Source organism: Chelon labrosus (assembly GCF_963514085.1).
Source record: "Chelon labrosus genome assembly, chromosome: 1".
Taxonomy (NCBI): Eukaryota; Metazoa; Chordata; class Actinopteri; order Mugiliformes; family Mugilidae; genus Chelon; species Chelon labrosus.
This window is the reverse complement of record NC_140337.1, coordinates 20364846-20380416: the sequence shown is the minus strand read 5'-3', so window position 1 is coordinate 20380416 and position 15571 is coordinate 20364846. Positions and strand designations below refer to the sequence as shown.

At 40.7% G+C, this 15571-nt stretch overlaps 2 protein-coding genes across 2 annotated transcripts; both read right to left on the bottom strand.

Moving 5' to 3' along the window:
- Positions 1-5790: 5790 nt before the first annotated feature.
- LOC311485573 (uncharacterized protein) lies at positions 5791-9746 on the bottom strand. Its single transcript, XM_084541084.1, has 5 exons — positions 8431-9746; positions 7982-8332; positions 7735-7848; positions 7613-7653; positions 5791-7516 (listed from the first exon to the last, which is right to left on the bottom strand). The coding sequence occupies exons 1-5, from the start codon at positions 8471-8473 to the stop codon at positions 7394-7396; spliced, it is 672 nt and encodes a 223-aa protein (XP_084397210.1). The 5' UTR covers positions 8474-9746; the 3' UTR covers positions 5791-7393.
- Positions 9747-10625: 879 nt separating this feature from the next.
- On the bottom strand, positions 10626-12394 carry LOC311503013 (uncharacterized protein). Its single transcript, XM_084565497.1, has 4 exons — positions 11373-12394; positions 11174-11290; positions 11069-11103; positions 10626-10957 (listed from the first exon to the last, which is right to left on the bottom strand). Exons 1-4 carry the CDS (start codon positions 11656-11658, stop codon positions 10835-10837), a joined length of 561 nt encoding a protein of 186 aa, XP_084421623.1. The 5' UTR covers positions 11659-12394; the 3' UTR covers positions 10626-10834.
- Between the last annotated feature and the right edge of the window lie 3177 nt (positions 12395-15571).

Genomic DNA, 15571 nt, shown 5'->3' with positions numbered 1-15571 from the left:
TGCTTTGATATGAGGCTGTGAGCAAGTGTCACTTTGCTACGGGCAACTTCTTAACAGAGAGAGTCAGTACAATTTGTGTATGTCTGTTCGGTGTGACTTGTTATCACACAAGAAGTGACACATTTTTCTCTGGAGTCTACCTTGGTATACAGGTGTTCAGCAAATGTGCAAAGAGCTCTTCTAAATCAGTCAACATTGTTACTGTCCAAGCGGGTTTATGGACATTAGTGAAGCTACTCACTGATGATGGAGAACTGCAGAAACAACTGTACACCTGCCTGTTCATGCAGTTATCCAGAAAGTTATGTTGGTGCAGCATAGAGCATGTAAGGAACTTCAGGAAATGTCCGTAAAAATCAGGATAGAGATTAAAATTGATGGTATCAACTTTGAAGCCCTGCGATGGACTGGCGACCTATCCAGGGTGTACCCTGCCTCTCGCCCAATGACAGCTGGGATAGGCTCCTGTAGACCCCGTGAATATGCGGTTACAGAAGATGAAGCAAGAGATTTAAGGCCGGCCTTAAATTGTTGGACAACGCACAACCATGACGGACAGTGGGCATCAGATGCTGGTAAGTCAAACAAACGTCTACATTGTTTGCTGTTCAATACTTATATTAGTTTAGTGAAATGTATTTTGGCGTTTTGAGTTGTCGTGGCAGCAGAAGCACAGGTGTATAATCAGTTAATGATGGTTTGTTAGCTCCTCAATTTTCTACATGCTAGCTCACTTAAATGTCCTACTGGGACACTAAATGAAATCGTAGTTAATGTTTTTAACTTCACTAGTGCTGGTCCTTATCATAGACTGCATATAAATGTGGACAATGCGTCCCTACATTTATTTTTGCATTGGCCAAACTGACGCTATTTTCACGGGGATACGGGCGCCATCTTGCGAATTCTGCGCAGTACGGTCTGAGAGTGGAGCCAAGCGGAGACGCGATAACGATCACTCGCCCACACTCCCGCCAGAGTCACTTGCGTTTTTCGTTGAGTTAAAACTGAGCTCTGTTCTACCATCACCTGTCACAAAGAAGTGTTGAATTTGCGCATGTTTTAGTTTGGCTCATGTCACATCCACTAACACTGAGGAGGTGGATCTTATGACCTATACTGCAGCCAGACACCAGGTGAGTTCTGCTTTGGCTTCACTTTTGAGAAGCTGTTTCGTCATCCATCTTTATACACTCTATGGTACTCCTTATAGATAACTCATAATGTCTGCTGTAAAACATGTTTGTACACTCAGCACCATGGACAGAGCCTCTCAGTTTAAGTTATCGGTTTAGGCTAGTTTGAGAATGCACTAATGCGTTGTGAAATAGGCAGCATGCCGTTCAATGATTGAATCTGGTATATGCAAGGGTTTCAAGCCGAGGTTAACAACCAGTAATTCACTTCAATTTTATTTATGTAGAGCCAAAAACAATAAAAATGGGTTCATTATAACACTGAGGCACTCTACAAGAAGGGCCAGAGTCGACTCTACCTTTTGAGGAGACTGAGGTCCTTCAACATCTGTCGGACAATGTTGAGGATGTTCTATGAGTCTGTGGTGACCAGTGCGCTCCTGTACGCCGTTCTGATATTTTAATGGATGAAACCCATGTGGTAGCATTACGGTGACGGTAGTAAAGAAAAACCTTTTGACAGAAAGTGGCCTTGATCAGAACCTGCTTCTGCTTGAGGCTAGCAAGGTAGAGAGACAGAAAAAAGAGGGCAGCGGGGAAGGAAGCATTCTCAAAAAGTCAAGTAAACAAATAGAGAGACAGTTTTAATTTAACGATTTGAAGAAGATAGAGTGGAGAGTTGTTTCACCCCCTCCCAGCCTGGGCCTATAGCAGCGTAACAAGGGGATTGGTCAGTGTCATCTCAACAAGCCATAATGATAAACTTTGTCAAAAAGGGAAGTTTTAAACCTGAACTCCAAAGTACATACCGTGCAGTGTATGAACATCTAAAGGCATTCAGTCATTTCTGATAGTTGGCATGTTAAACTGCAGCCATATACAAAGCCCATTGCTCTGTAGTTCATAATTGTTGCTAGAGGACATTCCCGGCTCTGGTGATGAGGAAAATACGTTGCTGCTTTATTTGTACTGGTCAAAGGGGTGGGCACTATGAAGAACCTTACTGAAGAACATAATTTACATTCACCCTTGAATATCTTACTATTTGAGGAGAGCAATTCTTGACATTTGTGGGAAGTGGCATGTTTGTGATGAAGCGAGTGGGAGGTTAGCCTTCCTGTGGTTGAAGATACTGCTTCTGAGTTCAGCTTTGTTACCTACACTATTGTTGGTATGTTTAAGTACTTAATGCTAACAGAGGATAATATTCTTGTAGTTATTGCATATTTGAAATGCAAATGCATACTCCAGGTGATTACAGCGTTTGTTTGCTTCTTAACTGTTGCCACAATCTACTCAAAGCTGGTCTTTTTCTGTGTATTTCAGAGTGGCCTTGTGGCTTTGTGTTGTAGTCAGACCACTGTCTTCCTGTTAACTTTAGTTCATGATCTCTTTATTTTTCTGCAGAAGAAACTAACAGATAGTCTGTCCTGTCATCCACCTCCATCAAACATCAGTCATATTATTGGTTAGTCATAAAATGGTTGAGACAGCATACATTTGCATAAACATAACATTTATTACACTTAAAAAAAAATATATATATATATTATAACAATGCCTCCCATCCACAAGCCGCACAAACTGTCATCAAGCAGTTCAATATGATAAAGCATGAATTGTGTTGAATTATTTTATAGCAGTGTACATTACATGTTGTTTCAATTTTTTCTCTGCTGCAGGCCTTTTGCTGCTCTTTGCTTTGGGACGGAAACTCAGCGCTGCGTAGTTCAGAGAATCAGAGCCCACGTTCTGAAAGTAAAATAATTACAGTCACTGATCTCACAAATCTGTTAAATAAATGACATGATACAATATCAGTCAATCATAATTCAAGGCTAGAATTAGGTCACCTCGGCGTGTTGTGGATTCACTTCCTCATGTTGAGCTAAAAGACAGAAACAGAAAATCTGTCAGTTAATCACTAAAAACATTAAAAATATGCATATACATGTGCATTTTAATTAAAAACATATAAATACCTGTATGAAGTGTTCGGATTTTGACAACCAGACATATGATGACCATTAGAAGGAAAACTGTTATACCGCCCAGGATCACGGTTATCAGATTTGTAAACTCATGACTAAGCTTTTCTACAAGAAAGATAAATGATAAAACTGTGTATAAAATATTCAACCTCTCAGTGTATGCATACATCATGTTTGAAAAGGGTACATATTGATGTAAGTACTTCAAAGCAATCTTACCGTGAACCTTTAAATTTGTTGCCATTACTGAGACAGTTACTGTGTCTTGTCCTTTGTTACGTCCACAGAGGTACAGCCCAGAATCAGATAAATCCACAGGTTTGATGTTCAGAAAGAGAGTGGTGGTGTTGGATGTCATATTAAATCTGCCAGTGTCAAATCCATCACAGAACGAAGCATTTTGATTCGAGCTTGGCATAGATGAAATCATGCATGATGTTGTCAGACTTGGTCATCAGCTGTGTGAATCCATGGACAGTTCAGACTGGTGATTGTGTTACTCTTGTACATTGGCGTACATACTAGGGATTTGAGTGTGTGTATATAGTTGTCCCAAACCAGTTGGTGGACGAGACTAACTTCAACGTACAGGTAAAGATAGATGTTTGCTCATGTCAACAAGTGCTGAAACGATACACCGGAGGTAATCAGTGGAAGTGATTCAGGCTGGTGGTGTAATGGTGTAAATGACCTTTTCTTGGCACATGTTGGACCCTTTGGTACCTTTTGAGTATCGTCTAAATGCCACAGCCAGCCTAAGCAGTGTTTCTGACCAGGTCCATCTCTTTTATGACCACACTGTACTCATCTTCTGATAGCTACGTCCAGCAGAATAACATGACGTGTCACCAAGCTGAAATCATCTAAACTGGTTTCTTGAACAGTACATTGTTTCAGCTCACTGAACATAAATGTCCTCCACTGATACCAGATCACAATCCAATAGAGCACCTTTGGGACATAGTGGAATGGGAGTTTGGTATCTTGGATGTGTTGCTGACAAATCTGCAGCAACCGTGTAATACTGTCATGTCGATATAGACTTAAGTCCCTAAGCAATGTTCACAATGTTTCCAGCAGCTTGTTGAATCAATACCACAAAAAACTGTGGCAGTTCTGAACACAATAACCCAGTGTGTCCAACCCAGCACTAGCAAAATGTAACTAATAAGGTGGCGAGTGAGTGTATTTGGACTGTTACGGTGAGTTATGTCTGATGGTTGTGTTCAGGGTCTGGGAGTCATCATTGTGTCCTCATCTGTTGTGTTTCAGACTCAGCTCATAGACTGCTTAGTGCAGATGCTTTTGTCTGGTACGGAAACACGCCTCCCAGTTTACTTGCTAGTTGTAAAGAGTTTTTTATGCATATGCAGACTTATGAAACTAAACAACATGGATTCCCCTCAATTTTCCATCACTCCAAATGGATGTAAGCAACCTTTTGCAGATAAATAATACAAGTGCATTTCAAATTACTGGCATCATCCTTCTGCTGTCTGTTGCATGTAGATGGACCACGGAACGTAGGCATGAGGCCCCTTGTCACATTTGTACAACGATAACTCCAAAAGGTTTATTCACACAAGAAAACTGTGGTGAATGACATTGTTTTGATAGATTTGATACTTTACACTATTCTTACTGGTTGCTGCTCCATTGGATACCAGTTGTATTCTTTATCCATAGTTTACACTGATAAGGTATAAGATTATGACCACCTGCATAATATTGTGTTGGTCTCCCTTGTGCCTCCAGAACAGTTTTGATTCATCAGAAAATGGACATGGACTTGTCTAGCAACAGAATGTTGTTAGTGGGGGCCTTTGGGTCCTATGGATTGAGGGGACGGGGCCTCTGTGGCTCATCCCACTGATACTTGATCAGTTTGTGTGTTTGCGTTTTTGTGTGTGTGCCTGTGTCAGGCTGCATCCTGGCGGGGACGGCTGCTGCCTTCAAGAAGTGTCCTTGATGGCAGCAGCCATCCAAAACAGGTATTTACAATGCTCACAGATTTTTCGTCACTCCATTGAAACATCACTCTTGTCAAAGTATTTGTATTTGAGAATTTCACATCCACAATTCTACATCTTTGCTGCTTGATTTGCGTGTAATTTAATATCTGACCGATCATGCAACTTGAAGAAAAAAACCTTATTGATACAGTACAGACTAGGGGTGGGCGATATGGACAAAAAATAATATCTCGATATTTTTGGCGATTTTAACAATAACGATAATTAGACGATATCCATTAAAAATGTGTTTTTAAAAGTCTGAGTTACTTAATCACTGATAATAATAATGGGCACAATGTTGAATGAAAACAGTTCTTATTTATTTTCTTTAACATGTAAGTATTCAAGTAAAAACAATTCAGACAAAATACCAATTGAACTAGTGTAAGAACATTGACCTCTGAGTAAACATGACTTTTATGAGACCTTATAGCAATTAAAGAGAGTAAAATCAACGTCTATCATTTATTTTGAAGTTTCATTTCCGTCATGACCGTGGATAACCTCGTTCACTTTAAAACCCTCTACTGCACACATTTTGATGGTACATGCTAAAAATGATTCAATGTCATTTACTGATTCATTTTGGACCATTTTATTGTCAAAATATTTTTTTTTATATTTCAGACCCCCCCACTTCAAGATATTTTTTCAGCAATGGTGCAAAACAACAGAGGAAATCTTTAATTCATACATTATAAAGCAACTTTTAGAGAGCAATAAAAACATCAGAAAATCTTCCTAAAATGTCAACAAATCATGAAACAAAGAATTTAAAACACATTAAACATATTTACATATCTAACCCAGTACAAGCTTAGCTTCGTATAGTCCATCCTCATGTCATGTTTATTCTCATGTTAGACATTGCTGTCACTCAGTGTGAAACTTCAAAAAGCATTTATTCTGTGCTATGAAAAAGAGGTGCACATTACACTTTTTACACATCACTTTTGGTGTTCCTGTGCACCCAGGAACCCTGCATCTTCCCTTGTTGTCACACATTGTCGGCCTGTGTGATGTGTTGTCCAAGTGGACATCCTGATTTGAAGTGGGTCCTCCATTTTTATGTCAAAATGTGTTAAAAGAAGTCAAATTCAGTATAAATACAATATTATTGCATTTACAGCCAGTTTTGTGCAAAAATACATGAAATAATATATGATCACATTCAAATATACCATTAGCAAAATCTCCCTCAAGAAGTACCCCTTACCGCACAACGTTGCCCTGAGGCAACGAAAAGAAAAACTGAATTTCTGAACATGCAAAATAAAAAAAACTTCATAAAACCTGACAATAACCTTCTCTACAACTTCATACACACAAATATATTTTTTATTTACAGTTTATGTAATGTTAAATATGATTATTAGGGTAAATACTCTTACCTTGTTCTCACACCATGTCCTCCTGTGACCATGTGTCAGAAAAGGACGTCCCGCCTTCAAATCATGCTTCATAGTGAATCCCACATTTTGTTGGACTGAAATTTGATACTTTTTACATCAATCTCATTGGTTGGCATCATTTAAATTCACATGTACTGGGCATGGGGCTTAAAAAAACTTTCTGTTGCCTAAAGGCAACGCTGTGCTGTAGAGCACTCATCAATGCCGAGACAACGGATTATCTAGAGTATGCGGGAGAGGCCTGTGATAACGGCCGGGCCTCGGGATGCAAACAGCTCAGCTGACAAAAAGCGGGAGACAGCGATGCGCCCTGCCGCTCCACTCCCCTCACTCACATTCGTGGTAACCATGCCTGTGAGAGAGATGATGACGTGTAGGCCCTCTACAGCAATCACGTGACGCCCTGCTGCAGCCAAGGGCTTCTGCTGCACGCACCTCTGAATGTGTGGAGTTTTAATGCGTGTTTTGGAGTGTTTTTTTCAGACTAATTTAAATACTCGATAATGTGAATTTGCACATCGTTAACACAACAATCACGATATTATCGCAGACGATATATATCGCCCACCCCTAGTACAGACTTCAATATCAAATATTTCTTGGTCATTCTTTAGAAACTCAAAGACTGTCAACAATGTTCTGACCGACTCCACCTCGATTAAACATCAGTCTTGTTGTGCTGTATAGAGATTATATTTGCATTACATGAAATATGTATTACACAATGAGATTTTTAGTTTTTTAAATGTCATGACAATGTCTCCCATCCACCAGCCACACAAACAGGCCATCTGCAGTTCACTATGATGAAGCATGGGTTGTACTAAATTATTTTGAGTCTATCTTGTGGCAGCGTACACTACATCTTGTTCCTGTTCTCTCTCTGCTGCAGGCCTTCTGCTGCTCTTCGCTTTGGGACGGAAACTCAGCGCTGCATAGTTCAGAGAATCAGAGCCCACGTTCTGAAAATAAAATAATTACAGTCACTGATCTCACACATCACTTATTAAAAGAATTAAATCAAGCAATATATTAATTTAAAGTTAGAATTTGATTACCTCAGTGTGTTGTGGATTCACTTCCACTTTCTCATGTTGAGCTAAGTGACAGAAACAGAAAAGCTGTCAGTTAATCACTAAAAAATTTTGCATGTGCATTTTAAATAAGAACATATAAATACCTGTATGAAGTGTCCGTATTTTGACAACCAGACAGATGATGACCATTAGAAGGAAAACTGTTATACCGCCCAGGATTACAGTCATCACATTTGTCAACCCATAACTTAGCACTCCTACAAGAAACATGAATATATAGAATAAATGATAAAACTGTGTATAAAATATTTAACCTCTCAGGGTTTATGTACATCATGTCCAAAAATGAGTACATAGTGATGTAAAAAAGGTACTTTAAAGCAATCTTACCTTGAACCCTTAAATCTGTAGCTATTATTGAGACAATTACTGAGTCTTGTCCTCGGTAAAATCCACAGAAGTACAGCCCAGAATCAGATAAATCCACAGGTTTGATGTTCAGAAAGAGAGTGGTGGTGTTGGACGTCATATTAAATTTGCCATCTTGAAATCCATCACAGAACGAAGCATTTTGATCAGAGCTGAACATAGATGAGATGCGAGTGATATTGTGTCCACTGACCAGTTTGAACCAGAATATATTTGCGGGAAAACTGGTAAAGTTGGAGCACTGCAGTGTGACTTCTTCACCAGGCTGAACCTCCACGATGTAAAAATCAGAAACTGAGACAGAGATCCAACCTGCAACAAAATGTAATTAATGAGTATCAGTTCTGGCAGATTAAAGTATTAAACATCAGCTAGCAGCTATAGTGATAAAATGTTATATATGTACTTACTGAAGATGCAGAGTAACGCTGGTATCAAGGTAAAGTTCACCATTGTGCGTACAGTAAGTCTCCACCACTACAATGATTGTAACTGAACTGTGCTCCAGTTAAGAGTGATCTCAACGTAGAGAGGTGGGATGGTCCTTCATTTATACGTCTGCTCAGACTGACACTGTTTGTCACTGCTTTTAGGGAAATGGGTACAAATCAACATCTGAAAGGAAAACAGGATGATGTGGTTGAGATAATCTTACAGCAAGCCTTGTTCAATAAAAGTGTATATATTTGTGCGACTGCTTGTGCCAGCAACATACCCTAGAGGTTTAACCGTTCTGTCTGCATTATATTGAGCCACAGACAGCTACAACATACAGCTATTCCAGCTAAGGTTTCTCTGACGATTTTTTAACTTGTAACACAGTGTGACAAGACTTTCGTGACCTACAGCTTACCAGAAGAAACTATGTTTTTCACAAAATTAATTTCACATCAAGGAGGATTTTTATACTTTTTGTTCACCTTAAAAATGTTATGAGATTGTGCTGCAGTTTCTTTATTGGTTAATTACACTAGAAAACCAGTTTGAAAATCTAATGCCACAATCTGCATTAGATGGATAATGCTTTTAGCAACTTGTACAGTGATGCCAATGTTAATAATAAACCTGCTACAGAAGGTCACAGCGGTGCAATCTAACACATAACCTAATCGATCACTAAGAGCAGTTTAAATCGCACGTGACCAATGATAATTACTGAGTTAATGTTTGCAGGTTCAGTTGTATGCAACAGTGCAGAAGGATGGGATCTTCACCTACTGTGGTTTCAACGTACTCTGTCATGTCTTAAAACGTGCAGCCAGCAGAGAATATACTTTGATATGAGGCTGTGTGCAAGTGTCACCTTGCTACTGGCATCTTTTAAACACAGAGACTAAGAGTCTGTTTAGTGTGACCTGTGATCACGCGAGCGGTGACACATTTTTAAATTGATATCTACAAGCAGGATGCAAGCAGATCTAAAGCAACGGCTCCTCCAGACTTGTTGTAGCTGACAGAAGATGACTGTGGTAACTTGGGTCACAAATCTTCACAGCAGTACTGAGCAGCAAAGCATCTTATCTTCAGAAGTACAGTTGAATGGTGACATGTTCACTTCCTGTCATAGTTAGTTAGGGGTGTGAGGATGCAGTGATTAGTACGATTAGTTTGGTATTGAACTTTTAATTAATAACTCTGTGATCCATCCAATTCATTTTGGAAGCATATTTATATGTTGTCAGTTTTAGTAAGACATTGTGTAAGCTTATTAGACTCTTGCAAGGTGTTAACTTGCACTACATCATTTAATCTGACTTCCTGCATGGCTAGAATCTGCAACCTCTCTGCTGCATGTGAAGTTTGCCCTGATTGGTGGCAAAAGGCTTTTAATTTAGGTTGTGTCCTCTGTGTTCATAAAAAAACAAGAAATGCAGCTTTGTTGTTTCATTATTTCTTTTGTCTGCTGAGATGAAGTGTGGTGACTCCAAATCGAAGGTTCAGACTGAGCTGTGAATCTCCTATACCGTTACATCCCCAGCATGTAATGAAAGTAATCTGAACTGAAGTGGTTGATTCGGGGCGGTGATTCCCACCTCTACCACCCTTCGCATCTGTTTAAATACAGTCGAAAATATATCTTCATATGCAAAGTATTTGTAGTCTGTGGGAACATGACACTTTTTGTAGTGTGTGGTTATGATGCAGAGAGCTGCAAGATGAGTTTCCTCTGGTTGCGACCTCATTAACTACACAGATATACAGGTGAAAGCTTAACCGGTGCAGACAGTGCTGTATGCCACCACAGGGGAAGAAAACGGCAACAAGAGGCAAATAGGAGTGAAATACTGAACCAAAAATGCTGTTTTCTGATAAACACTGCCCCATGCGTGCTTCTCAATAGAAGAGAAAAACAGAAGTAATGGCATTCACTGCTTCATTTCACACATTATTGGTGCCAAACACACTTCATAACTCAGTTTAGCCGTCTCTTCCTGTCAGACAAGTCATGGGGAACTTTCACTGCTCTAGACAGTAGAGATGCAGACACTAGGGGTCAACAGTAAAACAGAATGTTCTTAGTATAACCAGACCTAAGATCAGCTCTATCAATACCAATGTTTGTACTTTTCATTGTTTAAAGCAGCTAATACGTCGTAATTCTTCACCTTTAAACACAAAATAATGGTAAATAGCAGATCTTTATTATTGAATGTGAATTATCTGAACCAAAGAGGCCGTACATGCAGACAGAAGCAGCAGGGATGTAGATACACAAACTTCAGCAGGAAAAAATGAGGGCATGGTATCGCAGACAGTGGTAATCTGTTATAGAAGAGTTTATGACTGATGCAGAGTCAAATCATCTTCATGAGGCTATCCTCTGGCAGAATATATGACATAAGATTCCACTAGTCTCTCTGAAGCTGGCTTTCTTCTTCTTATAGCTGATGAATACAGCCCCTGAGCTGCATAGTTCAGAGAATCGGAGCCCATGTTCTGAAAGTAAAATAATTACAGTCACTAATCTCACACGTCACTCGTTAAATGAATTAAATCATACAGTATTTAAATCAGTCCATGTTAATCAAAGGTAAAAATGTCATTTACCTCAGTGTGTTGGGGATTCACTTCCTCATGTTGAGCTAATTGACAGAAACAGAAAATCCATCAGTTACAGTTGCATGTGCATTTTAAATAAAAACGGATAAATACCTGTATGATGTGTTCGGATTTTGATGACCAGACTGATGATGGCCATTACAAGGAATGCCGTCATACCGGCCAGAATCACACTCGTCGTCACATTTGTAAACCCGTCACTTAGGACTTCTACAGGAAAGATCAATAATAAAACTGTGTATAAAAAATTCAGCCTATATTTACATAAAAAAGTACTTTATAGGAATGTTACCTTGAACAATTAAATTTGTTGCCATTACTGAGACAGTTACTGAGTCTTGTCCTTGGTAAAATCCACAGAGGTACAGCCCAGAGTCTGATAAATCCGCAGGTTTGATGTTCAGAAAGAGAGTGGTGGTGTTGGATGTCATATTAAATTTGCCGTCTTGAAATCCCTCATAGAATGAAGCACTTTGATCAGAGCTGAACATAGATGAGATGCGGCTGATATTGTGTCCATTGACCAGTTTGAACCAGAATATATTTGCGGAAAAACTGGTAAAGTTGGAGCACTGCATTGTGACTTCTTCACCAGGCTGAACCTCCACTGTGTGCAACTCAGAAACTGAGACAGAGAGCCAACCTGAAACAAAATGTTATTCATGAAATGTTTCCAAGTGTCAGTTCTGGCAGATTAAAGTACAGAATATCAGCTAGCTTTTATATTTCGCACATGTAGTTGGTATACTTACTGAAGGTGCAGAGTAACGCTGGTATCAAGGTAAAGTTCACCATTGTGCGTACAGTAAGTCTCCACCACTACAATGATAGTAACTGAACTGTGCTCCAGTTAAGAGTGATCTCAACGTAAAGAGGTGGTCCTTTATTTATACAGCTGCTCAGCCTTTCTGAATCTCCAGTGAGCAGCATAGCATCTCTCCTCTACAGAAGTACAGTTGAATGGTGATGTGTTAACTTCCTGTCATTAGGTTAGTTAGTTCTAGAGGTGAAAGGGTGCACACTGGTTTCTCCCAAACCCATTTGATGCAGTGCATTTACTTTTACTTGATACGTCCTGTGACTGTATTTACAGTATATCTGCATACTTGAACTCCCAGAACAAAAAAATCTACAGAACAAAATCTACTCGTAACATTTTATCTGTGCACCCATCGTTTATCACATACAGGATGTTAGCAGTGTTGGTAAGACATTGTGCAACGTCATTATTCTCTCAGTGTGTTCACTCGCACTACATGATTACATCTGAATTTAACTTGAATGAAAGCACAAATCTTTTAACAAATGGCTGTGTCCCTGGCTGTGCTTTCTAATGAGTTTTCCCTAATATTGAATACACTTAGTTTGACCCCATTGAAATATACTGTTGGTACACTGATGTGTAGGCGAAAAGCAGATGTACAGGCTTTTTTTTTTTTTTTTACAACCTTACTCTAACCCTCATACTTCTAAAGTTCTGCTCAAGTATTGTTGGTGACGTCAAAAGTTAACTGCTGAAACAAGTGCGTTTGTATAGTTGATACGTCAAAAAGACGTTGAGGCCAGCTAAACCGAGACATGTAGCGCAACACACCTGTCACAGTTTGATGCTTGATGTCGTTGACTTTCATTAAATAAATAATATCCAGTTCTAATAACCAGTGTGAAAGATTCATGGTGATATCTTCAGTCAAAGCTCCAAAACAGGAATCGTAAGTAACACTGTGAGAGGTTAAAACGCGTGCTGTAACTGTCCTGTCATTAAAAGGTAGGCTGGGACAGCATGGCTACTCCTATAACCTCCGCCGGTCAGTGGGTGAAATGATGCGTTGATCATTGCGACATCACAAGCATGTATTGTACCTTAAGTTGTTTTAAGTGAGCCTCTTTTCCATCATGGCAGCCATGACAGGGCCACATTCACCTCCTCTTTTTTGAAAACGTATTCCTGCATGTAAATATCATGTAAAAGGCAAGACTAGCAGGCATCAGACTAGTTGATACGTCGGTGCAAAAGGCTGGGATCCGTGGCTTCTCTGGATGCTTAGAGCACACCAGTATGATTTGGCACCAAATTCAGTTAGCAAGAGAAGAGAGACCTGCATGTTGTATTCTTAGACCTGGCTAATGCTTTTGGGTCAGTACCACACAGTTTGTTATGGGATGCATTTAACTTCTTTAGAGTTCCAGGTAGTATAAAAAACTTAGTCAAAGCCTACTTTTTAGACATTCAACTCTGCTTTACCACAGCAGAGTACACTACAATATGGCAGCAACTGGAGGTAGGCTTCATGGCAGGGTGTACATTCTCTCCACTAGCCTTTACAATGGCAATGGAGGTCATTATTAGGGCTTCCAAATGGGTGGTAGGTGGAGAAAGGCTGCAGGGAGGGCTTTGCCTCCCCCCAATTAGGGCCTACATGGACGACATGATGACTACAACGTCAACCACTCCTTGTACCAGAAGATTGCTGGATAAGCTAAACAGTAACCTGCAGTGGGCTAGGATGAAAGTGAAGCCTATTAAATCTAGGAGTATTTCCATTGTTAAAGGAAAGGTAGTAGATAAGAAGTTTGTTATAAATGATGAGGTGGTTCCCACAGTGCTGGAGAAGCCAGTGAAGAGTTTGGGACGATGGTATGATGCAAGTCTCAGTGATAAGGCGCAGTTTGAAGGGTTGAGGCAGGAGACGGTTCAAGGCATTTCAAGCATAGAGCGGTCAGGGCTACCAGGGAAGTTAAAATTATGGTGCTTGCAATTTGGTTTACTGCCCCGCTACTACTACTACTGCTAATGTGGCCGCTAACAGTGTATGAGGTAGAAAAGTTAGAAAGGACGATTAATTCATCTATCAGAAAATGACTCGGTGTCCCACGCTGCTTAAGTGGCACAGCCTTGTATGGGAAAGGCATATTGGAGCTCCCAGTTACCAGCCTAACAGAGGAGTTTAAGTGTGCTAACGTTAGACTGGAAATTACTCTTATTCAGTCAAAGGATCCAGTGGTTAGGAGTGCAGTGCCCACTGTTAAGGGAGGGACAGGGAGGAAGTGGAACCCAAAAGAGGCAGTACAGCAAGCACAGGCAGCTCTTAGGCATAGGGATATAATAAGAATAATAAGAATAAGAAAACCTTTAATTGTCCCACAATGGGGAAATTTCAGTTTGCAACAGCATGCAAAAATGGCAGAGATAGAACAGATAATAGACATATTGCACAGACTGGTGTTATTACACCATAAGGTGTAATAATATTGCACATATTAGGAGTGCTCGCCATGGCATAACAGCAGCAGGAAGGAAAGACCCTCTGCATCTTTCCTTCACACATGGAGGGTGAAGCAGTCTGTCACTGAAGCTGCTCTTCAGTCCCGTCAGGTCACCATGGGGGGGGGGGGGGGGGGGGGGGGGGGGTAGGACTAATCGTCTAGCATGGAGGACAGTTCAGCCAGAACTCCCCCGTCACTCACCTCCCCCACCGAGTCCAGGGGGCAGCCCAGGACAGAGCTGGACTTCCTGATGATCTTATCCAGCTTCTTCCTTTCCCTCTCTGCTATGCCACTGCTCCAGCAGACCACTCCACACCGACGCCACCACAGAGCCTGCAGAGTGCGGCCAGTTCGAACGTCTTATATGGCAGTGATCTCACGTTGCCCATGGTAACGGAAGGGAGAACAGCGCTGAGAAGTAAAGCATCTCTTCTCTTCTCGTTGTTATTTTCCTGCTCGGCATCCATGGCGGGTCCCACGAAGCATCTCCGTGGGGATCCCATGTCCGTCCCGAGGGACCACCACAGCGCCACGCAGGGCGATCAGCCGCTCCCTCCTGTAACCAATGCGCACGCTGGCCGCTTCTTGCATAGTTACGTCACTGGCTTCCTGCACAGTAACGGCCTGTATGTTGTTAAAAATATATGGCTATGGTGAGACTCCCAATAAAAAACAAAACTAAAAAACTAAAAAAAGTGCAATGCTGTCTGAAAAAGTATATACAAAAGTAATCTCTACAAAAAGGGAAGCAAACAGTGAATTCAATTTGGAAAAGATCTAGAAAGAGCTGTTGCAAGCAGCTGCCAGCTTCAATCGGCGCAGCAAAAAAACAAAAAACAAACAAACAAACAAACAAAAAGGGTGTGGAGGCTTAGGGCTGTGTGCAGGGAAACCTCTGTGGAGCAAGGCATCAGCAGTAGAAAGGAGAAAGATGGTAGTGGAAGAGGTACAGAAACAAGAGGAAGCAGTAAGATGCTCTAAGGCAGTGTCGCAGGCTAAGCAGGGTCAATGGGTGAACTGGGAGAGTGTGGAGAAAAGGAAGTTGAAGTGGATAGAGCTTTGGAGCATGGAGGCCAGCAGGATTAGATTTATGATAGGGGCTACTTATGATGTGCTGCCAACTCCCCAGAACCTAAACCAGTGGGTAAGTGTGTATGCACGCTTAGCCATATTCTGACAGGTTGTAAGGTTAGTCTTTCCCAAGGACGTTACACCTGGTGTCAC

Excerpts from the sequence above, each read along its gene's own strand:
- LOC311485573 (XM_084541084.1), bottom strand. The coding sequence starts at position 8,473 with ATGGTGAACTTTACCTTGATACCAGCGTTACTCTGCATCTTCA. Across the intron at positions 7,849-7,981 it reads TACAGATTTAAGGGTTCAAG|GAGTGCTAAGTTATGGGTTG; the intron begins GTAAGATTGCTT and ends TGTTTCTTGTAG. Across the intron at positions 7,654-7,734 it reads AATACGGACACTTCATACAG|CTCAACATGAGAAAGTGGAA; the intron begins GTATTTATATGT and ends TCTGTCACTTAG.
- LOC311503013 (XM_084565497.1), bottom strand. The coding sequence starts at position 11,658 with ATGCAGTGCTCCAACTTTACCAGTTTTTCCGCAAATATATTCTGGTTC. Across the intron at positions 11,104-11,173 it reads AATCCGAACACATCATACAG|CTCAACATGAGGAAGTGAAT; the intron begins GTATTTATCCGT and ends TCTGTCAATTAG. Across the intron at positions 10,958-11,068 it reads TGAATCCCCAACACACTGAG|AACATGGGCTCCGATTCTCT; the intron begins GTAAATGACATT and ends TTTTACTTTCAG.